Here is a 27969-nt window from a genome sequence, read left to right on the forward strand (position 1 = left end):
CTGTTTCTATGGCGTTGTTTTAATAAATGTTGAGAGAGCGCATAATGCGCGAGCACGAATCTTTCCGCTCGCAGGCACTCTCGCACTAAAGTGTGCGCGCGTTCTCAAATATACAGTGGCCACATGCCTCCCACCGGTAGAAACATAAATCGGCACCTAAACATGTGCCTTTTAGAAAAAATCTCACCATAAAGTTTTTTGTCGGTCCTTAGGGTGGCAAATTAAAACATTTAACTCTCCTGTAATAACTGTACATTCTAAATAAATGAAACAGAGTAACAACATTTTGTGAAAAGAAGTCTACTGTAACATTACATTTATTTACAAGAATTCACAATCTGATGTCAAAACATCAACTTAATAAAAAAAAAAAAAAAAACATTTACAAGATTAGTGTTCCAACGTCATAAGAGGTAGCTAACAATGTTTTCTAAAGGCACCTTACTGCATTTGATGGCTGATTTCAGATCTGTTGTCACCGATTCAACCAAATCAGTTTAATCTTTGAACGGAACAGTCAGTCATTTACTTTTCCAGGGCACGGTTTTACCGTTCTTTTCAATCATTATAGGCATTTGAAAATGTTCTCCTCTAATGTGCCCAGGACTCTGTGTTTTCCTCCGGTCTGGTTGTGCTTACAGACTGTGGAGATGCTGCATTTGGTGGTGAGATGTTTAGACTTGCAAAGACCTCGTGCGCCGTTTTTCCAAGCATGCCCTGCACGTCACAGACAAAGCGGTAGACGTAACGCTTCCCTGCTGTTTTGTGAATGATGTTTTTGTGGTAGTAGTAACGCAGACCACGACTTAGCTTCTCGTAGTTCATTTTGGGCTTGTTCTTACACTGGCCCCACCGCTTCGCCACCTGGAGGGTACAAGGTAGATCTTAAGCTTCATCTTCAGAACAACTTAGAGAATGTGAAAAAACAGATGTATAACAAATGCCATTTTGCTTACATTGTCAAGATGTTTTGAGACTCTATCCCCTGGTTTCACAGACACAGCTTAAGCCTAGTCCCAGACTAAAATGCAAGTTTGAGCTGTATTAACTGAATGTTTTTTTTCTAAAGCATGTTCATACTAAGGCCTAATCCTGGCTTAATCTAAACCCTGTCTGTGAAACCGGGCCTGTGTGTTGTGTTTTGGTCGAGGTACAAATCTTACCTCTGCAGGATCTGACATTTTAAACTCCCAGCCATCCCCAGTCCAGCTAATGAAAGTGTGGCAAGCAGAATCCAGCAGAAGTTCCAGCAGAAACTGCCAAAGCTGTATAGGCCCAGATCCTGATGGAGAACAAACAGTACAAAGTCATATATATTGCCAAAGGCGAGAGATTCTCATTTTCTGTTATGTTAAATATTTATCCTATAAAAACCTCTGTAAAAATTGCTCACCTGGGTAGGCGGACATTGGTGTCATTTCACCCTCTCTGTCTGATCTTTGAGCTGGTGCGCTACGCCTTTTGGCCACACGGGGGCAGAACAGCTCAGGGGATTGAGTAACTGGAGGTGATGAAGAGGATGTCTGCTGCCCAAGCATGGAAGTGCAGTAACTGGGTGAGGGGTAGTCGGACCAATATGAAGGCCTGCTTTGCTGCTCTGCATCATACAAGGCATATGGTCTCTCTGTATCACCTACACAAGAAAAACATCAGTTAAAATTTCAATGACATATATATTATATATATATATATATATATATATATATATATATATATATATATATATATATATATATATATTATATATATATATATATATATATATACACACATACACACATATGCATTTATGTAATATCTTTAAAGCATATATAATTAATCATATGTTGATATTTGAATGCTTGAATGTCATCGATAATAGTTATTAATGTGTGTATATACTTAATAAAAAATAAGCATGTATATTATATATTATGTGTGTATGTAGTATTATATGCATTTATAATATATATATTTCATGCATATATAATTAATGTGTATATACACCCATCTCTCTCATATATATACACTGTGTGTGTATGTTATATATATATATATATATAAATAAATAAAATTAATTATATATATAAATAAATAAATAAATAAATAATATAAATATATATATATAAATATATATATATATATATAAATAAATAAATATATATATATATAAATAAATAAATAAATAAATAAATAAATAAATATAAATAAATATATATATATAAATATATATATATATATATATATATATATATATATATATATATATATATATATATATATATATATATATATATATATATATATAACGATATGTATCCCTAAAATGCCTACCCAAATGGTCCAGATTTCCAGTACCGGTTGCTCCTCTGTGACTCGGACCTTTCCCAGGTTGGTAATGGCTGCTGGTGTCCATCCCTGGGCTGAATGGGCTACTTTGTGCTGGAGTGCATAGAGGGACGAGGTTCTGGTAGGTTTGAGTAGATTCCTGAAAGGCAACCTGCTGCCTGTCTGCTACCATTCCTTCTGGAACTATGGAAAAATGACATTGTATGAGGCCAGGCCACTTAAAAGAAGAGTTTGTACATTGCAAATGTAAATAAATATTTGATACTTACTATTAGTGTATGATGCCCAGCAGCTAAACTCAGGGAAGGAGTCCAGATTAAACAGTCCAGAGTCTACAAGAGTATGTCCTATTCAGTAAAAACACATCACATAAATATCTGTAATCATTAAAATACTTGTTTGCATTATATGATCTGTGCATCATGAGATGTTTACCTTTAGCACTGTGCAAATGCTCCTTCTGGGGCTCTGAATAGGTTTCTGGATACTGCTGTTGGGCAGGTCCTTTGCTGTCTAATAAAAAGGACAGGTCTTCACCACTGCAGTCTGGAGGTACATTATCAAAGATGTGAAATGAATGAGAGCCAGGAGAAATGGTGTATTCTAGAATTAACAATGGATCAATGTATGAAAGCTCCCATTAAGTTTTCCACACCTAGTCTGAATTGTGCTAGGAATAAAAGGGGCTGTGACAGAGTGATGAAGTAGGGTGAAGGAGAGGGGGTGCTAAATCTGTTTGAGGAGGAAGTCTGGAGGAAAGGATTAGGAAGAAAGGGAGGGAGCAGAAAAAAAAACGGGTGTATCTTTAACCCAACCACCCCTTTTTTTTTCTCTACATCCCTGGTTTGGACATTCCTAAATCTCAGAGCATGCATAGCCTGACATCCCCTTTTCCTGATGAGCTTTGAATTAGTGCACACAAACAAGATGTCAAGGTCTAATTTTTAGGGTTTTGACAGGGGTGTTGCAATTCTGGCTTTGGAGCTCAAGGACAACGGAAATGTTTTGCACGGACATTCAGGAAACAAAGCTGGAGAAATACTAAATCCCACAAAATCTGACAGATTTTTCCCTTGAGGGCAAACTGAATGTGATAACTGAAAATATGGGCATTTATGTATTGAGAGAGATAACAGGAGATTTCAAGAGACATTTAAACGCTGTATGAAGAAAAATGTGTTGAATTAAGATTTTACCATATGAGCTGAAGTCAAAACCACCAGGAACCTCCTGAGTTCTGAAGTCTTCTGTGTAAAATCCAGCTTGATACATTTCCATATCTGAAGAAAAACAGCATAATTTAGATATTTAATCTCAACATAGAATGTATATTTGCTTGATTGGGTTAGTTTTGTTTGGTCCATTAAAAAAAACTCATTCTCAAATCCTTTAGTATAATTTATTAAACATATCACTGGGTGTAAAACAGCATTTTTAATCCCAGTCAGTGATTCAAACACTGATAATACAGATTAAGAATCTCAGATTACAATTGACAGAAGAATAGAAAAACTTACCTTAAAGTTCTCACAGAGTCCTTATTCCAGATATTAAGGATTTTCTACAGCCTCAAGCGCTGCCTTACAATCCTGTTGACTGTTGGTGCTTCACCCAGGACCGTTATAAAGAGGCCGTGCGCGACGGGGCGTGTCCGCGCGTCTTGTGAAGGAATGCGTCGTGACTGCGGTTCCCTCCTTTTACTAATAGTGACGTCAGACAGGAGTCACGACCACAGATTTGTTACCCCTTCCATTCATAGAAAAGGTGTCTATGGGGAGTAGAAAAAACATCACCAGACAGGTTTGACTGACATGTCCCTTCGCATTTATTTTTTTCCAAATAGCTACAAGACCGTTTGACGTAAAAATTTCGATTTGACTCGATGTAAGATTAAAAGACGATATATTAAGGGTAGACTCCATACTACGGTTTCGAGGATTAAATTACATTCCGTTTAATTGGGCCTACTGCTCTGAATAGGCTTTAATGTTGATCAATTACCTTGACGAAACATTGGAAATCTAAAACAATATCCTGGTGACAATATTGAAGAAACTGTGGAAAATGTGGTCAAAATGTGACTGGATCATCTACATTCACAGCCTTTCATTCATGAAAATTTTAAAATGGCGTCTACCATGAATTAGCTCCATAGTAGGCTACTAAAATCTACGGCTAGTACTAATAATAACAACAATTAGCCAGTAATGTAGACTACAACAGCAACCTTTTCGTTTTGTTTTGCATGTTACTTGTTTTAAGTTGGATTAGGATACGAAATATGTAAGAATATAAATTATAGGCTACATTTCAATTGCATTCCGTCGATTTTTATTGGAAATATATAACCTAATATTTGGCATCAAAATGACAATACAAACAAAAATTTATTCAGACACCAACATTTAATTCGCTAGTTTAAAAAATAAAATAGCCTAAGTTAAACTGTCAGAAAAAAATAATCTTGATAATGTCAGATAACATTTAAGCAAAACATGGTCAGGTAAAAGTGTCTGAATAATTTGTTTCCAAATTGTTATTAATTTTACTGGTAGTCCACTGTATGAAGAATTTTTGGGTATTATATGTCACAGTTTACTTTATTTTGCTATCCTCACACATAAATGAACTATCGTGTCCTGCACCCACTAGTAAAAAAAATATATATATATAAATATATATATATATAAATAAATATAAATAAATATAAATATAAATATAAATATATATAAATATAAATATATATAAATATAAATATATATAGGCTATCTAGTGTCTGAATAATTTTTGGTTTGACTGTATAAAGACCTAGCTGAAACTAGAACAATTAATGTTAATGTGTGGATCTACTATCACCAAACCCATCTAAATGCATTATTATAAAGTTGCAAGAGGAGAAAGAAAGTTAGAAATAAGATCAATCAGAACCAGCAACTTTGACTTTAATGAGGCGTTCGTATCTTTAAAAGCCATTCTAGAGAACAATGGTCTGTAAAATTCCGAGTCGAGGAGGCCTGAAATCACGGCGTGAGTGCTTTGGACAGATAAGACCAACCCAAGGGTCTTGTATAAACAAACACCTCAGGCCATTTTCCTCCGGCGTGCAGAAAAAATACATCTGGAAAAGTAAGTTGCCAAATCGTGCAAGGGCTGAGTCGTGATTGAAGGAGCTCGCTCACTGAAGAGGATACAATCAGTGTCAAATTCCCATGGCACCTCCACACTCGCACGCCCTTGCTATACGTCTCTAAATTCACGATGTTTTTATAAAGGCTACTACAAAAGTTTACGTCTCTTAATGTTGCTACTTTTCCAGAATAATTAAGTTTAAAAAACATTCAACTATTAGCTAAGCAGTGTTTAAGGACTAAACGATTTCTGCTTTTATGAAGGCGTACACAATCTATATGTCCATAACGCAACGGATTTTTTCATTTGTGAGAGTTTTGGAGAGCATTTGCAGCTGTTGATTCATGATACTGATATGGCGTTTCATATCACTGGTTTGCGGTTTGAGAATTCTAACTTAAGTTGCTATTTCCTGTAGAGTAAACTTGGTATGTATGGGGGAAAAAAAAAGTAAAAACATATTTATTAATAGCGTAAATAACATAAATAAAGCTCATGTACAGTGGGCAATAAATAGCCTTTTAAGATAGACTATGTTCTTATTGCTGATCAATCAAATAGCAATGAAAAATGGCAAGATATATCATGTGCAATAAACCATAAGTGGTACGTAAAAACACTGATTCTGGTAAAAATGCTATAGGCTACATTTCAAATCAACTTTAGAGTTGCTATTCTTCGTTTAATAGATTTTCACCGCAAATGAAGATGACAAAATTATTCTATCAATGTTAAAATGTCAGACTAATAAATAAATAAGTGATTTTAAAATCGCATTATAATCAGTGAAGTTTAAACGGGGTGTTTTGGTTTAACAAATATTCTGAGAAGTTAGTGCAATGAGAGTTCACCAATAAGGAACAGAGCTAGATGCTTTTGTGTGACTTCACTTCCCAATTTTAGAAAGGAGAGCTCAAAAAGAAAAAAACCGTTGCCATCCGGTTATGGTCTAAGCGAAAATAGTATGGTTTGCGCTGATGACTAAATGCGCCTGTGCACACAAGTCGATGCGTTTCAGCTGGGTTATCAAAGTACCTACGTTTATATAGCTTAAGTTTACCAAAGTATTTTCTTCATGAACTCCACCGAAATCTGCAATGGACTGTACTATTAAGGTAGGCGTTTGATCTGGTTTATTGTCTGTTCTGAAAATGAGTAGCGAGTGCGCAACCACCCACACGGTTAGCGCGACTACTGGTGAGAGAGGCAAGGCGGTGATGCAGGTCCCCACTCTTTCCTTCTTGTACAAAATTTCCTCTTCCTTCCCGTTCGTGGTTGAATGTCGGCTCTTTAATAACACAAGAAACCGCTACAACATTTAGACTCAGATAAAAAACGAAATGGTGTCCAGAGCGCGCGCGAGAGGGTATGCACAAATTTGTTATTCCATTCGTTTTTATTTTTTAACAGTTACGTTCTACTATGCAAAATGGCATATTTAATGATCTTTCCAAGGCGGTTAGGTACATGTAGCTAACTTCTTTTTCAAGTATACCATCTAAAGAACGACGAAAACTCAAGCAAATGCAAACTGGAAAACAATATACCGAATTTCACATATGGCACAATTATGGCGGGGCGCTCTCGAGGCAGGTGGCTTTATGGCGCCAACAACAAGGTACACTGTGGATACTTTAAAAATCACGAATCGAATAGCGTCTGCTATTGTTATTTTGTATACTTTCAACTCGTTAAATTGTTCATGACGGCTCGACAAGAACATATATTCATGTATATTAACTGTGATAAACTGCATAGACTGAATTTCTTTACATTTCATTGGGATGGTGACAGTATGGCAGATAATGGTGGCAAGCAACAGCTTGCGTTATTATTAATATATTAGCTACTTGACTTCAAGTGTTTTATTCGTTACGAAAACTATCGAGTATAGCTAAGCTACATAATGTTGTGAAGTTTAAAATACTAACTACCACAATCTTGGTGAAGGCTAGTTATTATTTTAGAAAATCGATAATTTAGGAGGTAAGCTTAATCTAGCCTATATTCATAAAATAAATAAATAAATAAATAAATAAATAAAATGAAAATCATGAAATCACGCTAACATCGCTAAAATCCCATGCCGGCATTATCCGCCGTATTGAAATTCATTTTAAAATATTTAGGCCTTAATAATTAGCCTACTGTCGTTATTGTTTACTAGTTGTTTTCAGACCATTTTTATCATCGTATTTTCGTCTGTATCGAAACATCGAAGCTATATTTCGTTTTAAATGGACGTGGTCTTTAAACAAGAGTGGAAAAACAAGCGCTACTATATAAAGTGTAAAATTAAACTTGTTGTTTCACAGATTGTAACATCGCAAATATTCAAATTTAACGTCTTAGTTTGTTCGGCGAATAATTTGAATGTGACGCATTTGAAAGTCAGTCAGGGTTGTTGTTGTTTTTTATTGTTAATTCTGTTAGCGAAAATTGTGTTGATTCAACTTGTCGACTTTACGCAATGATACATCCCCTTTATAACAGAGCAGAGAGGCATTGCAACAATTCCTCTGTTACGTGTTCGTAGCTTTTCCATGCCTGATTTAGTTCTTAAAGGAATAATAATTTATAGCAAAGTGCTGGGCGCTTGTCAGGTGTCGTTATCAGAACTCAGCAGGCTTCCTGTCTCAAACCTCAGACTTTCCGCACACACTTCCGCAGTCTCTATTCGAAAAAAGCCAACAAAGACTGACAAAACATAATTGATTCGATAGATGTGCGATGCCAATGCATTGTTCTACATTTTCAATTAAACTGTCCGGACTATAAACTGAAACAAAATCGAACGTGCCGCGTCTCCATGAGCTGTGGCGTTGTAGTAATGCAGGCTCTCCTCAAAAAAAGCGCCCCCATCTTTACTTACAAGATGCTGCCGATTAAAACTTGTGAAAACCACAAAGTGTTTTTGCAGCTCAGAGCGCAGCTGCGTTTGTCTTTGCAAAATCAGCATGCCTTAACGTCAACTTCTGCTTTCTTTCACTCTCGCAAAACGAACATGACTAACATAACTGTGAAAGTTCTAGCTATGATTCATGAGCAATCAATAATAAAATATCTATAAAAATTAACATTACTATTATATTACACTATAAATTATAGCCTAACTTTTATAAAGTATAACTATAATAATTTGCATTATTATTAGTAGTGTTATTTATATTATTATAATAATGTTTATATTTTAAGTTCTAGTAATTTATATAGGCTATTATTTGTAATTTTTTTTTATTTATTTTTTTTTACTAAATTGGCAAATCCTCACGCTGGTAGTAACGACTAATGTGGCTATTATGTCAGTAATTAAACGACCAAACGAAACAAATAAAACCATTTATTCTCTCAGTCGTGACGGTCCCCGCTGTTAAAACGTATTAAAGCTGTATTTGGTTTCGAAAATGTACTTACTGCAGTGTAATCACTCAGTCAAATGAGATGCAAACAATTCAGCAAACGAAAAGTGAACATGTGGGAGCCTAGGTGAGACTGGGGTTGGTTGGCACATTTTTCATTCTTTGTTAAATATCTCAGGCGAAACATGCAACAAAATTATCCAGATAAAATAATATTTAAAAAAAACCTTGGATTAATAACAGAGATTGAAGAAGAAAATGACTGAACTGTTATGGTGTGCAACTGTGTCCATAATCTTCATGTTGTGGGATTGGTTCGGACACTGTTAAAGGCAATAGAAGAAACAACAAACAGAAATGATAAAAATGGTTATTCTAAACCATACTGACCACTTGACAAGTCTGGTATAATTATATTTTTTAATGTACACTAAAAAAATGCCAAAGTTGGGTTGAAAATGGACAAACCCAGTGATTGGGTTAAATGTTTGCAGTTTTATTTAACTCAACTATTGTTTAAATATTACCATATGGCTGACTTAGAATGAACCCAAAATAGGTTGGAAATTAAAAATCAGACACATAATTATTAGAGGCAACAATAATAATAAAAAGGTGAACATTTATTAATAAGCAATAATGTGTAATTATTATTCATTAAACTCACTATTAAACATATTAATAAATGTTAAGTTCCAACATATTTTGGGTTCATTTTAAGCAAGCAATACAGTAATTTTTAAACAATAGTCGAGTTAAATACACAACCCAGCAGGTTAGAAAAACATTTAACCCAACCGCTGGGTTTGTCCATTTTCAACCCAACTTGGGCTGTGTTTAACCCAGCCTTTTTTAGTGTGTTTGCTCTTCCAGTTGTCATTTCTACCACATACTATTCTATATATTTGTACACACTTATGAATGTTTTATTATTTTGTACTAACACTGATAAATTATGCCACCTGCCTAACAAAATTAATTAAAAGTCTTAGCAAATCTTAATTAAAACAAATGGTTCCTATATCCATTTGTTCTGAAGCAACTAACATGGATATATCAATTAATGGATATATTTGAAATATCTTTCTGCAAGTTATTTTTTATAAAAGTTTTAGTAACCCTGTGCCAAACAACCCAGCTGTAAAACATTTTCAGCTGGTTAAACTTAGAAATGAAAGTTCAACTTGAATAATGCATTGTCTTGACTATTTTTGAGTTGAAACAAAGCTTATCTTCACGTTGAGTTAACTCACATTTTTAAGGCAGCAGGTGAACTTACATTTCTAAGTTTAACCAGCTAAAATGTTTTACAGTTCATCAATTACATTTATTTTACAATTGTTTAATGGATTCGCAAAATTAGACATTACACTCTCAAAGGTGTTAATTAATAACACATTTTTTGTGTTATTTTTTCTGACACATTTTGTGTCATTTTGTGTACATAATTGACACAAATTGTGTGAATATAACACATTAGTGTGTAGAAAATGAGCAGGAATAACACATGGTTGAGCTAAAAGTAACAAAATGTGTTGTCCTTAACTAGACACACAGGTGTGTTAAGATATAACACAAGTTGTGTTGTTTTTAACACATCTGTTTTAAGAGTATTAACCCTCTGGTGCCGTTTGTTATTTTTGACTGATTTTTTTTCCATCATCGGAATGGTACGAAACTTGGTAATGGTTCGATTCGAAAGGGTTGAATGGTCCTGAAAAAAAGTCACTTGTACTGGTCGTGACCACATTGGAAACGAATGGGACACAAATTTAATTTAGTGGAAACGTTTGGTACTGCGCCCAAACAAAATCTTACCGAAAGCTCATTTTTTGAGATAAAGCTTTTTTTTTTTTTACATCATCGGAATGGTATGAAACTTGGTAATGGCTTTGGCAATTGCTATGTAAGCAAACACGCACACACTCAAAAAAACTAACAAACATGGAAACGATTCAAAAGGTTGGAATGGTCCCGAAAAAAGTGTCACTTGTATTGTTCGCAACAGCTTGAAAATGAATGGGACACGAATTTCATCTAGTGAAAACGTTTGGTATACAGCGCCAAAACAAAATCTCTCAGAAAGCTAATTTTTTGAGATGTCAAGCTCAAATTTGGAACACAGCTTGTTTAGATTTATGGCTTTGATTTTCTCAGTTTTAGAGTAAAACATGTTTTGGAAAGTATATATTTCACATAAAATTTCTGTTTAACAATAATCTGCCAAGTGTCATCTTTAAAAAGAGACCAAACTTAAGTCTGTGCTCCAAAGCATGACAGTTTAAGTTGGAAATGTCACTTTCAGGCCTATGCTCAAAAAGTGGTTAACAGGTAATAAATAGATCATAACTATTCCATAAACATAATTTAGTACCATAAAAATACAAAATAGTAGATTTAAAAAAACATTATTGAACTAAAATACAGTATATTAATGTCACTGAAATAATAATAAATTACGAGCAGCACTGGAGAGTTAAATATTTTTATGTTTTAATTTTAATTTTATTTTAAGAGTACATGCGGTCAACTAATATACCTGCGACATTTTTTGCATGTCTGACTTTTGCAATTTACTGTGATTTTTCCCCTCATACCTCAAGCAAACAAATTCTACGTTTTAACCACGTTTCGACTACTAACATTTTATCACTAACATTGAGCCTGACGAAGACCTGACAGGTCAAAACATTGCGCCGTTTGGTAAATTTTTAGATTTTACACTTTATATAGTAGCGCTTTAGATTTTTGGAGAAGCAATTTCAGTGTGCGAACATTATTTTTCTTTGTTCATCGATCATCATCTTGTCCTGCACCTGAGCCCAAATTGGATTTTGGATGTGCACAACTTATTTGTATTTTTGATTCGAACAAATTATACTTAACCACAACAAACCAGAATATGATAATGCTTGCTTGTGAAAGACATTAACACATCAGCCTTTAGATGTCCCATTATAAGCAAAGGGACATTTCATAATCTGCTTTCATTACCAAAGATTGACCACAGTGCCTTTAGGTTCCTGTAACATGCATCAGATTGTACAGCTTAGAAAAATTAGTCTAAATACTCATTTTACTAGTAATCTAGTAAATCTGTTTGCAACGAGTTCCACCCTTTGAGGGTGATTTGCTGAGCGATTAGTTTCTGTGTAAAACCTCCAAAACCTGAAAGCACTGAGCATGTTTTAAAGCAAGTCTCCATGCAGTGTAGCTCTACCACAAGCTTTGTTGTGACAAAATGAGAATTTCTTTCACAAGACCAAATGGAGGTCTGTTGCAATTGACTTGAAAACACTGCACGCATGTCACAGGCACCCAGCGGCTCCAAGGACAGCACAACAATAGCATGACGGTTTATGTGCATCTCTCGCTTTGTTTTTGATGTGAGATGCACATTAATCTCACTGACCTCGACATTTTGCACACAGCATGCAGTTTATGCTTGCTAAAATATTGTTTTTGGTTTCTCAGCAACAGAGACGATATGAAACTCATTGAACAGGAAGTCAGTTGTGGCATTAGTGGCCAGGGTAGAGTATGTTTATGTTCATCACTTTGGAGGAGATAGAGCAGTACTATGTATGTGGTTGTGGTTTAAAAGGTGCATAGGTGCAGAATAATTTTAACTGCAGAATGAAATAGCAGGTGCTCCACTAGCTCAGTTAAAACTGGCCTGGTATCAACTGTTGTGTTTTAAGATGCAGAATTAACTGAATACATCAGTTAATCCAAGGTCCATGCTGTTTACATTTGTATACCGATTCAAATTAACCAGTTTAAATCAACCTCAAGTGAATTTTCAGATGACGTTGGACAATGCAAGAGAGGCTGCACATAAATTTCAGTGTATGTCGGCTCTCCTACACAGATTAGCAACAAGTTTAGCATCATCTGTGCCATTAGCTGAGGTTGCACTTCGTTGTTCGTTACACGTGTAAACAAGACTGACGCCAGCAAATGCACACAGACTAGGCGGTGCAAAAACAGTTTGAGCTCTCAGCTTGGCCTTGTTTTGAGCCTGCTTTCACTTCTCTACTAGAGCAGAGATCACAATGCATTTGATAGCTTGCGCTATTTCACGTCTAGTTCAGTATAAGATTTGTAAAAAGAGACAGTATTTTCATAGTGGATTATAATAGGCAAGAATATAAGACATTTTAAGAGAAACTAGTAATATTGACAGACTTCTTTCTTGGCTCATCCATCCATCCATCCATCCATCCATCCATCCATCCATCCATCCATCCATGGTCAAGTCTACATTTAAAGTTGTGTTAATTTGTCTCAGATTTCTTTGAATTTCAATTCAGTGTAATTCTACTTCCTTCACTCTAAAAAAGGATGGGTTGTTTCAATCCAAATTTGGACAAACCCATTGGGTTAAATTATAAAAATTAAGATTTTAACCCAACGGTCCATATTTGATCCAAATTTAGGTTGAAGCAACCCAGCATTTTTTGTATTGCAGTCAAATTTGAAGTGCAATTCTTCATCCTGTTTGCTGCTTTGATTCAAATTAAGGGATACTCAATTCAATTCTGATTTTAAACAAAACCCAACAACCAAAGATGGTGTTGGTTGGGACTGTATTGATAACATTCTTCCCCGGTAGACTTGAAATGAAAGTTCTGTCATTTATTACTCACCCCCATGTCATTCCACATCTGTCATTTTCAGAACACAAATTAATATATTTTTGATGAAATCTGAGAGGTATATGACTGGTTCATAGACAGCAATTTAACCACCACTTTCAAGGTCCAGAAAGGTACTAAATACATTGTTAAAATAGTCCATGTGACTGCAGTGGTTCAACCTTAATGTTATGAAGTGATGAAAATACTTTTGTGCGCAAAAACAAAACAAAAATAACTTTATTCAACAATATCTTCTCTTCGGTGTCATTCTCATACATTATTTATGTTCAGCGCTTCCAGTTTCTACGTTAGAACAGCGGAAGTCATTATTTTTGTTTTGTTTCTGTGCACAAAAAGTATTTTCTTTGCTTCATAACATTAAGGTTGAATCACTGCAGTCACGTCAACTTCTTTAACGATGTCTTTAATAACTTTCTGGACCTTGAAAATGGTGGTTAAATTGCCGTTTATGGACGAGTCACATATCGCTCGGATTTCATCAAAAATATCTTAATTTTGTGTTCTGAAGATGAACGAAGGTCTTACTGGTTTGGAAAGACATGAGGGTGAGTAATTAATGACAATTTTAATTTTTGGGTAAACTAACCCTTTAGCCTGAAATATGCATAATATAACATTATATGCATAAACGTAAGCAATTATAGGTAAACGATGCCATCACAATCACTTTATCAAACCGAACACTGAAACTCTCACAGCAAATTCACAAAACGTCAGGTCAGGTGAAAGCACTTTACAATGCCGCCACCACCCTGTTTGGTGACCCTCAACCTCTCAGCATTCAGAACAAATTTGTTTTTCAGCTTTAAATGACCCACATTTCTACCACTCCTCTGTTTCCTATCTCATGCCCCATGCCAAAAGGTTTCACTGCACATGGGGGCCAGATTTCCTGTGAGCCACCGAAAAAGCTCAGTGCTGACGTATGTCAGCTCTAAAGACAATACTAAAGCCTTATAAACAAGCTCCCTGAATTCATCTATAACACAAACATTTATTCACACACAAACACTTACATACATTTGAATGTTTAAAACGTCTTTTTGAAGTTTCAAACGGACACACCTATACCAAAGCACAGCATCAGACACAGGAAGAAAAGGCACAGAAGATGTTGCAATTTCTAATTTGACTCACAACTAATTTCACTCATGCCAAGTCATATCTACCTGGAAGTCAAAAAACGCCCTAAACCATTCCGATAAACTGTTTTTTTTAAGTTTCAGAATTAATATCGTGTTGCTGAACATTTTAGGCAGTATTTCTTTCAGTCAAAAGATTTAAAAGATAATTTCTATTAAATTTTTTCGTCCAGATAAACCTTAACGAGTTCATGCCCCATATCAATTCTTACGACATCAGTCACCGATTAGAAAGTCGCAGCAGAAACCCGTAACATCCGTGTTCTTGAATTACTGACAAAATGATATACGGTTATTCCTATTCTTATCCTATGATTTGTTATTCACCTTAAATCAAGCGGTTGAGCAAATGTTTTTCGTTTACATAACCATTGTGTATTGTATACGTCACAGGAAGCTCTATCGGTGGTGAGTGAAGACCAGTCCATATTCGAGTCGCCCTTCAGCGGTCCCCAGGCCATGCACATGAAGGGAGAGATCACCTCGCCTGCGGTGTTCAGACAGGGTTCTGAAGACAGCGTAGAACCGACTGAGCCAGACTGGACCGGATCAGCCGCACAGAACCCTGCCAAGAGAGCAGAACACATCAACGGAACCAGGTGGGGTACCAAACACTGATGTCAGAATACCCGAGTATTCATCTATAGGGCTCATTCCCTCAAATAAATTAATTCCGGCATTAAGTACTCACCTTCATGTAATTCCAAATCTATGTGGTTTGTTTTCTTCAGTGGAACACAAAAGGATAAGTTTAAGAGAATGTCCAAGCTGCTCTTTTGTGACAGCAGACAGTGACCACAGGCTGTCAAGCACCATAAAGTAGTCCATATGGGTCATACATGACATTTGAAGTATTGTAAAGACATGACATTTAATTCACTTCTTTATATTTAAACCCGCCATGTCGCTGGTCACGTTACATGCGAGAGAAACCAGTGCCATTCAGTATCACTGATGTCAAACCTGTCGCAACGCATTTTCAGGAGACATATTTGGATTTTTTGGGCTAAACTGTTCCTTTAACGTCAAAACTGTGCACATTTAGAACAAAAACATTTAGATTTCCCGTTTTCTCCGTTCCATGCCACAGCCGTGAATCCCCAGTGGACTGCAGTGTGACTAAAAGGACCCGACACATGAGTAACAGTGATGGGGGACAGTTGGCCTACCAGGCCTCTTATCCAGAGCCACGGAGTAGCCCACAGACTGCCACCCCACCCAGCAGCGCCACAGAGGAGAAGAGGGTGATTGTACCAGCAGGTGAGATCTGTAGTCTCTGTAAAAGAGTAAATGTTTATATAGGAAAATAGTGTCTGATTGTATATTTTATGTATAAGCTAAACTTCACAAGCCTTTTTACTTCTGTAATGGGACATAGACTACATAAACTTGCAGAATTAATACTTATATTCAGCAAGGATGCATTAATTTGATCAAAAGTAATGGTAAAGACATTTCTAATGTACCAAAAGATTTCTATTTCAAATGTTGTTCTTTTGAACTTTCTATTCTTAAAAATCCATCATGGTTTCCTCAAAAATATTAAGCAGCACAACTGTTATCAACATTGATAATAATAAATTATTCTTGAGCACTAAATCAACATATTAGAATGATTTTTGAAGGATCATGTGACCGAAGACTGGCGTAATGATGCTGAAAATTCAGCTTTGCATCACAGGAATAAATTATATTTTAAAACATACTCAAATTAGAATACAGTCATTTTAAATTGTAATAATATTTCACAATATTACCATTTTTACTGTATTTTCTATCAAATAAATGCAGCCTTTGTGAGAGAATTCTTTTAAAATTTCTTTTTAAAAATCATACCAACCCCAAATGTTTGAATGTATGCAAGAGTGAAAAAGGATATTAATAAATAAAAAAAAATTAAATTAAATTAAAAAAAAGAGAGGATATTCAAAAAAGAAAAAAGAAAAGAAAAGAAAAAAAGATTGTGTCCATAAGGAACTGATTGAATCATGTAGTACGTCTCTGTGTGACATGGTAATTTGGTTAGCTTGGTAAAAATTTCAGGTTATAATTTTATGTAAGATTACAAAGAAAAACTTTTTTCTCCTTTTGAAATACCATGCACCTACTTAAGATTAGGGACATGTATTAAGTAAATAATTGTATCAAATTTCAATTTTGACTTCATGTCGACTGTTGTTGTTGTTAGCTAAACATTAGAAATTGAAATTAAGTTCAGCAATATTAGATGAAAAAAATGCACTTAAGTAAACTTAAATTCAAATTAGAATATAAAAATAAAAGCTAATTCAAAATACTAATAAATACTATAATAGTATATAAATAACACTAACACCGGTTGACTGTAATGTTTTGTAAAAAAGGAAGAATTTGACCACTGGACCTATTTAGTCTGGAGTTGACCAATTTCTATAGCCAGAGGATGTATAGATGTCTAAACAAAGTTCTGTGGTAATGATGCAGTGACCACAGGATCTTGCATCACTTAACAACTTGTGCTTTGTGGGAAAAAGTCAGGTTTGTAACACAAGGGCATCAAAAAACACTGATGCCCTCCTTCTAGTAGATCCGTAACCCAGCAGACTAAACTACAAATGATTGCACAGATTCCAACAGAGATAATCACTCTTTGCTTACAAGCCAATTAGGATGCTGAGTTATCTTCAGGGAGGTATTTTGAAGGTCTGTGTAACATTATTAAAAGGGCAGAATGGTGGAGTCGCTCCATGCATTGTGCGACAATGAGTGTATGGGATACCTCCTCATGAGTCACCCAGACCAAACAATTATAATGCTCATAATACTCGGATATGACGTCATATTTCAAGGACACATAAGAGTATGGTGGCTTATAACAGAAGGTCTGTAATACCTGGAGAGAGATATCCTTTAGCATTCCCATTCATCTCATTGGCAGCTGCTCCAGACAATGGTTTAAAAAAAAAAAAAAAAAAGTAAAAATCCCCCCAAAACATAAAAAAAAAAAAAAAAAAAAAAAAGAATGTCTGCCAGTGAAGATGCTTTTTAAATCAGATGATGTGGTTATGATATTTACCAGCAGGGGCTAACTGAGCCACATTAACCATGACCAACCGTGACCCCTTAGCATATAACGTTATAAAACCCTTAGTAAAGTACAGAAAACATCAGCACTATCTTAGTGAGAGTAGGAACAGTAACAAAGGGTGCATTGACTCTTCTTTTGAACTCTGATCAGTCCTACCACAGTTGAAGCACTTGTTCCTCATTTTATTCTTGCTTCTGTCCTGCTTTAGACCCAGAAGTATGGACACAAGACCATGTGCGGCAATGGGTAGACTGGGCGATAAAGGAATACAGCCTATCCGATGTGGATGTGTCTCTCTTCCATACCCTAGATGGAAAAGCTCTCTGCAAAATGACCAAAGAGGACATGATGCGTCTTACTTCAGCATACAATACAGACATCCTGCTCTCCCACCTAAACTACCTCCGGGAGAGTAAGGAACTTCTCCATTAATTCCATATGTATAATCCATTACTAATTGTTGATTCGGTCAAGCAAACATCGGGAAAAGCTATAAAATGACTTTAATCATACTGGAAATGTTTGTGCCTATTTATTTATATACAGCAGATTGAAAGCTTGTTATCTTTACTACTGTTCACACAGGTAGTCCCACTTTTTCCTACCCAACAACTCCAACCAATACACAACCACAGCCTAGACTACAGGTGAAAGCTGGTAAGTTAAACTTCTCTGCCATGTTTTTGAGGATAAAATATATATTTTTATATAGTTCTGACTGCAAATGCTGATTGAATGAGCTGAATTTGGAGCCTCTTTATATACTTACATAATAATTTATATTAATGCACCAGAATGAGATATTTTCTGGAACTGTAATGATTCTTCCCAGTGAACTATAAGGTATTTTTTTGCCTACTAATATTCTAATTAATTTTAACAACTGCATTATATAAATGATCATACTGCAGTTTCTGCCCTTCCATATAAAATGCTGCGCAGAGGACGCGAAATGTGTGAGGAAATCCATTTGATTGTAATCTATGATAAATAATTGCAATGCTCTGGTCAACCGCTATAGATTTGGTGTCGCTATAGAGTTAGAACCGGTGAATGCGGTTTACAGGTTTCATAGAAAGAGAATATGAGCGCCTGACGCCTGTGAGCAGCAGTGAGCCAAAATAAATCACACGTTCATGTTCAACATATTTAGCTGTTACATCTGTTTAAATGCTTCAGTTTATTTTCATATTATAATATTAAAACAAATGAAAGCTTTTAAACTAATATAATATATCGGTTTAAATACTTCAATTTGTTTTTATATTATATTATAATTATATTATATTATATTATATATGCCTAATAAAGAATTGATCTCACAAAGGGATTGTTTAGGGCTCCATGCCATTAAAAAACCCCTGATATAGACAATCTTGCAAATTCATAAGCAATAAACAAACACTTATTTTTGATGGTTTAATGCTGTCTGTTGCCAGTAATTGACCTTACAAAAACATTATGGTTGTCTCATAGTAACTGCTTAATTTGTTTTTATATTATATTATATTATATTATATTATATTATATTATATTATATTATATTATATTATATTATATTATATTATATAAAACAGTTAGTTCCTGTCCTTGATTCTGATTGGTCAATAGAATGACAGCTTCAGCAAACACCCTTAGCAACGTAAACAGTTTGTTCTATATTGTTCATTGAAGCTTACTGTATTATGTAGAAAAGTGTTGTAAGAAAGAGATCGAGTGAGCGAGTTTATTACCTGCATTCAGATGTAGCATTTTCCTTCAGGTCAGTCCTATGTTCATAATAAAAAATCTGTTTAAATGCCTGATGAATTATCTTGTCCTTTTTTACAGTTAAGGGGTTTTCCCATGACTGAATACAAAATATTAATAAAAGATACCAAGTTACATCATTACAAATTTCGCCTCTCGGGCATTCAAGTGCAGCTCCTATCTCTTTGAATGGGGAAACATCAAATTCTCCAAAGCTGTTTGCCAAGCTTTCGATTACATTTCATATTTGAAGTCACCAAATCTGACAACAACTGTCTCATAAATTTTGTTTCTGAACGCTCGGATCATGAAAAAAAAAAAAAAAAAAATTCTGGCTGGATCAAGCTAATGCGCAAGCAAAGTGCACGTCTCGTGTTTCATTTCGGAGGCACGAGTCTGACTGTTTCTATAGGAACCGGAGCTTCTAACGGCCGCTAGAGTAATGCGATGACTTTGCCAATCGGCGATTGGCTCTTATTTATAAGGCGGGACCATTGAAAAACAAAAACTTTTTGTCCACAAAAGTGTTAAATCCATGAAATATTGGTATATTATCCATTGTTTGCATCAAATTTCTTCTGAATGATCTGCTCTCCATCATCATTCTTCAATAAATATGCAACCTGAGCAGCGTTTATGTTGTAAAACTGTATATGATTATATATATATATATATATTATAAAAAAAAAAAAACATACAAATGAGCCCATGTCCAAAGTATAATTTTTCAAAATGCAGCAGTTTTAGTTGTAATGTCCAAGCAGTGCTATCAGAGTTTTATATCCTCTTGCTATTGTCATTGTAATAAATCTCATGAACTTTTAGCCAATGCCAAGACGATCCAACATTAATGTGTGTTCAGTGTATCTTCCGCATCTACACAGACGCACATCTGTCTCGACTATTAATGCAGCACACCATATTATTTTATAATTGTATAAAATAATCCAGAAAAAAGCACAAACACGGCAGAGATGCCAAGATTAGCGGATGGAATTAGCTGAGGTAAAGTGACGGCTCACAGACAGCAGCACAATTCACCTGTCACTCAAGTGACCATGCCCTTTATGCAGAACTTTAAGGCTTAATATAATTTAAACTGATGAGTTATAAAAAAAAAAACATTCACCCCCCTCAGAGTTGTCATGAAGAGCAAAATTAGCAGTATAGACCAAAACCACAATTTGTACTAGCTGTAAACATGTTTTTTTCTGCTGTAAAGTTGGCCATTTTAACATGGGGGTCAATGAGATTCTGCTCTCTTTTGAAGCCTGTCCCTAGCGGCCAGTTGATGAATTGCAGTTTAAGTCACTTCCGTATTGGCTTCAAGAGAAACTGGGGGAAGTTGCCACTTGGTTGTGTCTTGTTCCGTGTTCACAAGTCTTTTCGATATAAAAGTCTTTGCTACTGAGTGACTCACTCATAAATTTGTCGCCATCTAATGGCGTAATAATGTAACTTCTGTAGCAGTTTACAGTCAGGGACTATTTTTATCCAGTGGAAGGAAGGCTTTTAGTGATTTTACTTCATGAAAGTTGCATTGATAAATATTTTTTGGCTTTAATATTTGTATTGTGTGGTAACCGTTTTATAAAAGCAATAAGGTACGAGAGGCTGTGCTGTATCATGAATAAATCACGGCTGAAGAGCATTGTTAGGCATGACACGAAGCTTACATATTATATTATATAAATAATTGAACGTGTGGGATTTTTGTAAAGAAATTCTATTAAAAAAATCATTTATCAATGTGCTTCATTTAGTGATGTCTTAATTAACTGCTTGTTTAAAATAAACATTATTTAATATCAGCATGTTACATCAAGGGCCAAATCAAATAGAAATAGCACATTGAAGTTAAAAGTTACAACTGCATGATGTAACCACTTTTTGTGTGTGCGTACATTGTACAGGTCTGGTTTAAGGAATGTTTTTGCTCAGGTGGCCAAAATGTCTACCTTATAGAGAAAAGTTTTGCTCAGCAAGAAAAAACAAAAAGAGAGGAAACACTGGTCACATGGCTATTTTAGTTTAACACACATTCTTAAAAACAGTCCTTACCAAAGCTAAAAATACTGTAAAGCACAGCCTCGGGTGGTTACTTGTTTAAATGAGCTAAATAATGTATTGAAGCTATTGTAATGAAAAAATACCATTGTCTAAGATCGAGTTTAGAGAGGTGCTATAAGGACTGTGGTTTGTTTCTTCAATGAATTTTGCCCCAAGTGTTGCAAGGTTTTTGAATTGTTGCGTTTTCAGACAGGAAACAGCTGCATCAGGACAGGAAGTAAGGGGTGTAGAGCTCAGGTTAGGACACAATTGACTATTCTGTGGCAAAGAGAATCAGTTAGAACAAAAGGACATTCCCCCTGAGGAATTGTGTGCCATCTTCAGGGCTTCTTACCGTTTTGCTCCTGGCTTTGTTCTGCCCTGCATTTCTCCTTTGGGATCTTTAATGCAAGGCTTCCTTCCTTCTGCGGCTGCCCTTCTCCTTACTCTTTAAAGCCATCCTTTCCTGTAAAATCTCCCTTTTGTTAACTGCTCCTATTCGACTTTGCCTCTGCACAGAAAACAGCTTTGAGGAGATCGGCAGAAGGAACAGTTGGTCCTCAAGCGCCTTGCCAGCTGTCCCAAAAGGTACGGTTGCTTCGTGTTCACACAAACATTATAAAGTTACAAAATATTATACAAATATGAATTGTTTGCCATTACCACATTTAAAAAAAAGTAGTTAAAAAAACTCACCTTTTTAAAATCACAGGTTCTCCAATCGAACATCAGCATAACACCAGAATTACAGAGCCTCCACCACGACTTTCACAAGGTGGACAAGTGCACCTTTAATTCAATACTCAATGAAACTGCTTTTAATTGCATTTTGTTTATAATACACATTGACAAATATAATCAATACTGTATATTTTCCATCTTTGTAGACCCCTACCAAGCATTAGGTCCCCTTAGCAGCCGTCTTGCAAATCCAGGTAAGAAATAATCATGAAATTGTAAATGCATCACTGTCAAATTAACAACAAATGTGGCCTTTTTAAGAGTATGTAATATTTGGATGCAGTTTTGGCACAAAGTAATGTCCTTTCATTATTAAATAACTAAGATAATAGTCAAACCAAAAATTATTCAGACGTTTTTGATTTTTTTGGTATATTTTTTACTAGTGGGTGCAGGACACTATAGTTCATTTATGTGAGTGAGGATAGCAAAATAAAGTAAACTGTGACATATTATACCCAAAGATTCTTCATACAGTGGACTACCAGTAAAATTTATAAAAATTTGGAACCAAAAATTATTCAGACAGAACCATGTTTTGCTTAAGTGTTAGCTGACATAATTAAGATTTTTTTTTTAGATCTTGTCATATTTATACCTTTTTTTAAAAAAAAACTATAGTGAATCCAGATTTTCCATCACAGGAATAAATTATATTTTAAAATACATTACAATAGAAAACAGTTATTTTAAATTGTAATAATACCATTTCACAATATTTTTTTACTGTATTTTTGATCAAATAAATGCAGCTTTTCAAGAGAGTCTTCAAAAACCATTAAAAAAAAAAAATCATAGCAACCTCAATCCTTTGAACATACAGTCAAACCAAAAATGATTCAGACGTTTTTGATATATTTTTACTAGTGGGTGCAGGACACTATAGTTCATTTATGTGAGTGAGGATAGCAAAATAAAGTAAACTGTGACATATTATACCCAAAAATTCTTCATACAGTGGACTTACCAGTAAAATTGATAAAAATTTTGAACCAAAAAATTATTCAGACACTTTGAACTGACCATGTTTTGCTTAAGTGCTATCTGACATTATTAAGAAATGTTTTTTTCTTACTCTGAGAAAGTCATATTTAATTACCATTTTTTAAACTATAGTGAATAAACTGTAATAATGAATGAGATGTTCAAGGTGTCTGAATAAATTTTGGTTTGACAGTGTATTTTAAGTGTACCTGAAGGCCTAAATAAAATAATTAATAATTTACAAACCAAGCACATCATGATTAGTATGACTGTTTGCCCGACCTTCTTCACACAGAAACGAAACCATTCCACACCAAGATCCGAACGACCAAACAAAATTCTAACAACCTGCCCGTCACCAGCACTGACAGGACTGTGGGTAGGTGTCTGACCGACCCACATTCTGTTTCTGTGTATAACATACTAAAAAAGGTCACATTTGGAGAAAATAACAACTGCCTAAAAAGGCCTATCAATTCTCTGCTTAAAATCTCTGACACTCTTTATTTTTACGCAGGCTCTGGTCAGATCCAGCTGTGGCAGTTCTTATTGGAGTTGCTGTCTGACAGCAACAATGCTGCCATCATCACCTGGGAGGGCACAAACGGAGAATTCAAGATGACCGACCCAGATGAGGTGGCCAAGCGCTGGGGGGAGCGAAAAAGCAAGCCTAACATGAACTATGACAAGCTCAGCCGTGCCCTCCGCTACTACTATGATAAGAACATCATGACCAAGGTGCACGGCAAGCGTTATGCATACAAATTTGATTTCCAGGGCATCTCCCAAGCCCACCAAAACCATCCTCCAGAAGGAGGCGTGCTCAAATACCAGAACGAAGTGCCGTATGTGCAGACCTACCACAGCCACCAGCCAAAAATGAACTTCATGGGCACTCATTCAACCCCTATGCCGGTTTCCAATTCCAATTTCTTTGGGCCTCCTACCACCTACTGGAACTCTGCAACAGGGGTGGTCTATCCCAGCTCACCCATGCCACGACATCCCAGCACTCACTCTCATTTGAACTCATATTACTAAAACGGTCTAATTGTAAAGCCCAGGCTTTCGCACTCTTGGTTTTCTTCCTGACACATTAATATGCTGAAGAGAACTGAGAATAACAAAATAAACAAACAAACTGGCAACAAACTTTTCAAGGATCCTTTTCCAATCCAAAAAACCTTTGTAGCAATATTAAACATGAAGTTCTCCATCTCATGGCATTTTTTTTTTTTGTACAGTATATGCATAATCAAAATCAGCTGTACGTCTTCGGGGCTAAATTGTAAATATGTTTCGCATGTTTCATATACAGCTTTGAACAGACTGCTTCTGACATCCCCAAAAAGTATAATCATCTCTGTTTTAAATGTAATATGCCTTTGTATGCAAGTGCGTTTGTACATAATTTTTTTTTAATCAAATAACGTCACTCCCCTATGTAACATTATATTTTTAAACAATAAAACATGTAGCTCACTTAAAGTATCTGTGAATTTTGTTATTGTAGACTACCCATCTATTCATTACATTAAAAAAATAGCCCTCTCAAAATTTGTATGCTCAGAAGTCAATATGTTCAATGTTAATTATTTTTATTTGTATACAGATTTTCACAATGGCTTTTGCTCTAAAGCATCTTTCTTTACTAAGAAAAATGCTGAATTCCTGTGACTGGGCCAAGGAAAAGTTAGTTAAAATGGTTGTGCTGGATGAGGAATAAACCTCACGCCCATGCTTGTCAAGAGTAACAATCATCTTAAGAAAAAAAAGTTTTAAAATTTGCTTGGATAACTACTGCAAGCCTTGCATTTAAATGGTTCCTTTAAACATCACATACTTAAATTCAATTTTACAGGCTTTAATTGTTCTCAGCACAAAATTTCAAACATTTGCATTATATTATAACATTTCTACACTTATGAAATGTAATATGAAAGGAATGCATATAAAAAAAAACACCTAGTAGTTGCTTTAAATACACTTCACATTATAATGCAAAATAAATAAATCATCATGAGAACCGTATAGAGGCCTACACATAAAAATATGTATATCGTAGCCACAACTTAACATTAGTTCCCACTACTTATATTTCAGCACTTTTTTCAACTAATTTGTTCCCTCGTTTTAAGTAAATCGTGCACAAAATATAATAATTTGTTCCCTTGATTTACTAAATTGTGGCCACACTGTAATAATTAGTTCCCTTGTCATAGTTAAATCAAAATGAGGGTATGAATACGTGGCCGCGATTTAGTAAAACGAGAAAACATGACTTTAATGCGCAAATGCAATGCAGTGCTCCACTCCTCTCAGCTAAGAACAGGAAGCTGAAAATATACTGGACATGTGATCAAAACTGAGTGACAAAATAGGGTGACCTGGCAATTTCTGGCGCAACATCAAGATAATGGAATAAGAATTTGTGGCAAGCAACAGGAACTCATTGGCTCACCCTGACCTGTTTATGTTAAATGCAGCAGGGAGAGTTTTAGTCTAGACCTTTAAAAAAAGAAAAAAAAAACAAATGTCACAGTCTACAGTGTAGTTGTCGTGTGCATTGGTGCTGATAAAACACATTTTTAGCAACTTCAAGGCACAATTACCATCTCGCACTATATTTCAGTAGCTACACTATATTGCCAAAAGTTTTGGGATGCCTGCCTTTATGTGCACATGAACTTTAATGACATCTCATTCTTAATCCGTAGGGTTTAATATGGAGTTGGCACATCCTCTACAGCAATAACAGCCTCAACTCTTCTGGGAAGGCTTTCCACAAGGTTTAGGAGTGCGTTTATGGGAATTTTTGACCAGAAGCACATTTGGGAGGTCAGGCAGTGATGTTGGTGAGAAGGCCTGGCTCACAGTCTGTGCTCTAATTCATCCCAAAGGTGTTCTATTGGGTTGAGGTCAGGACTCTGTGCAGCCAGTCAAGTTCCTCCTCACCAAACTCGCTCATCCATTTCTTTATGCTTTGTGCGTAGTCATTTTGGAACAGGAAAGGGCCATCCCCAAACTGTTCCCACAAAGTTGGGAGCATGAAATTGTCCAAAATGTCTTGGTATGCTGAAGCATTAAGAGTTCCTTTCACTGGAACTAAGGGGTCAAGCTCAACCCCTGAAAAACAAGCCCACACCATAATCCTCCTCCACCAAACTTTACACTTGGCACAATGCAGTCAGGCAAGTACTGTTCTCCTGACAACCACCAAACCCAGACTCGTCCATCGGATTGCCAGACAGAGAAGTGTGATTCGTCACTCCAGAGAACACGTCTCCACTGCTCTAGTCCAGTGGCGGCGTGCTTTACACCACTGCATCCAATGCTTTGCATTGCATTTGGTGATATAAGGCTTGGATGTAGCTGCTTGGCCATGGAAACCCATTCCATGAAGCTCTCTACGCACTGTTCTTGAGCTCATCTCAAGGCCACACAAAGTTTGGAGGTCTGTAGCTATTGACTCTACAGAAAGATGGCGACTTCTGTGCATTGTGTGACCCATTCTTTCACAAATGTTTGCAGAAGCAGTCTGCATGCTGCTTGATTTTAAACACCTGTGGCCATGGAAGTGATTGGAACACCTGAATTCAGTGATTTGAAAACACTTCACATCCTGGGAAATTGGCGCAAAATATCTGTAATAAAAATGGAAGATGCTGCAATTGGGAAAGCCACTTTATTTTTTTTGCATACATTATAAATGACCTGCAAATCAGAGTGCAAAGATGATACGCAATAAACACTGTTGTGTTCAGATGCATGGTGTTTGAGGAATATAATCATGTAAGATGCTTCTGGTAGGGAATTAAATCAAATCATTTTGATGACAGACTTTAGCTCAGGCATTTCAGAATGACCTAACCAACATTTGAGACGCTGTGAAATGAGATTGGTCTGCTGGCTAGTCCAGTTATCCAATCACATCCACTACTGAGGCAAAGTTATGTGAGATTTTGTTGCGCATTGAGAACGAGATGGAATTTATGCACATCTTGGCGTTTCCATCCAGCATTTTTTTTTTGCAATATCCCAAAATGTGCATAAAAATAGGTGGATGGTATTTTGATACGTTACTGTGGCAAGCAGGGCAGGGCTAAGAGCCGTAGGAATAGAGTGAGGCGGGTGCGCCACACTGGTCTTGAGTCTCACGGAGAATATCCGGAAGGATAAAATGGGGAGTGACGACAGTGAAGGACGAGAGAGGACCAGGCCTGGGACTTTATGTTGTTGTTGTGATTTAGTTTAAGCAGCAGTCTTCTGTGATTTGTGTTTATTTTATCATCAAAATTATGCAGAACATTCGCCGGTTCCCACGTCCTACGACCCTGAATGTGAACCTCGTTATAGTTACCTAAATTGACACTATAAAAAGCTAGAAGAGGACACAAAAAAATGCAAATTTCAAAAGTGCGTGTCATGTATTTATTAACTATTCAAGTGTAATTAAGCTGTGGAAATTCTAAATCAAAATGTCTTTATGAAGTCCTCTTTGTTTAAACCATTCCAAATACATCCTCAAATACCTCCACAGATGTCCTGTGTGGCTCCACAATTTTGTCTTCTTCCTCCACCACCACAGCTGAGTCTGGCACAAAATGACGTGGTCCAATCTCAGTCTCTGGTGGTCCAATCTCTGCAGGTGTGGTTATTGGTGGGGTTATTACTTGAACGAAGCCTGTTCCCACCTCCGCTAGCAGGAATGAAGTTGTTTTCTCTTCCTCGAACATGTTCAAATCAGACTCCATGATCCA

General features: G+C 35.8%; 3 protein-coding genes across 9 annotated transcripts in view; 1 reads left to right on the forward strand and 2 right to left on the reverse strand.

Annotated features, from left to right (window-relative positions):
* Positions 1 to 369: 369 nt before the first annotated feature.
* etsrp (ETS1-related protein) lies at positions 370 to 3978 on the reverse strand. Of its 2 annotated transcripts, none has more exons than XM_067410037.1 (8): positions 3846 to 3978; positions 3525 to 3608; positions 2764 to 2841; positions 2598 to 2675; positions 2314 to 2511; positions 1394 to 1633; positions 1164 to 1282; positions 370 to 864 (listed from the first exon to the last, which is right to left on the reverse strand). In XM_067410037.1, the coding sequence occupies exons 2-8, from the start codon at positions 3604 to 3606 to the stop codon at positions 592 to 594; spliced, it is 1068 nt and encodes a 355-aa protein (XP_067266138.1). In that variant the 5' UTR covers positions 3607 to 3608; positions 3846 to 3978; the 3' UTR covers positions 370 to 591. The 2 variants fall into 2 exon arrangements, with proteins under 2 accessions (XP_067266138.1, XP_067266130.1); XM_067410029.1 differs by having other exon boundaries at positions 372 to 864; positions 2764 to 2874.
* A 2407-nt stretch (positions 3979 to 6385) lies between these two features.
* On the forward strand, positions 6386 to 24691 carry fli1rs (Fli-1 proto-oncogene, ETS transcription factor-related sequence). 6 transcript variants are annotated; one of them, XM_067410090.1, is made up of 10 exons: positions 6386 to 6572; positions 15013 to 15218; positions 15710 to 15879; positions 17895 to 18098; positions 18272 to 18343; positions 22004 to 22072; positions 22197 to 22259; positions 22372 to 22419; positions 23505 to 23588; positions 23727 to 24691. In XM_067410090.1, the coding sequence occupies exons 1-10, from the start codon at positions 6555 to 6557 to the stop codon at positions 24248 to 24250; spliced, it is 1458 nt and encodes a 485-aa protein (XP_067266191.1). In that variant the 5' UTR covers positions 6386 to 6554; the 3' UTR covers positions 24251 to 24691. The 6 variants fall into 6 exon arrangements, with proteins under 6 accessions (XP_067266191.1, XP_067266227.1, XP_067266200.1 ...); XM_067410099.1 differs by lacking the exon at positions 6386 to 6572 and adding an exon at positions 6625 to 6680; XM_067410117.1 differs by lacking the exon at positions 6386 to 6572 and adding an exon at positions 6686 to 6823.
* Positions 24692 to 26059: 1368 nt separating this feature from the next.
* zp3d.2 (zona pellucida glycoprotein 3d tandem duplicate 2) overlaps positions 26060 to 27969 on the reverse strand; it is a 6647-nt gene continuing 4737 nt past the window's right edge. The window contains exon 8 of the mRNA XM_067396304.1: positions 26060 to 27969. This exon is cut by the window's right edge and continues 29 nt beyond it. Within this exon, the coding sequence (XP_067252405.1) occupies positions 27712 to 27969 (258 nt within the window). The 3' untranslated portion in view covers positions 26060 to 27711.

The sequence above is a fragment of the Chanodichthys erythropterus genome, chromosome 2 (genome assembly GCF_024489055.1).
Source record: "Chanodichthys erythropterus isolate Z2021 chromosome 2, ASM2448905v1, whole genome shotgun sequence".
NCBI classification, from domain to species: domain Eukaryota; kingdom Metazoa; phylum Chordata; class Actinopteri; order Cypriniformes; family Xenocyprididae; genus Chanodichthys; species Chanodichthys erythropterus.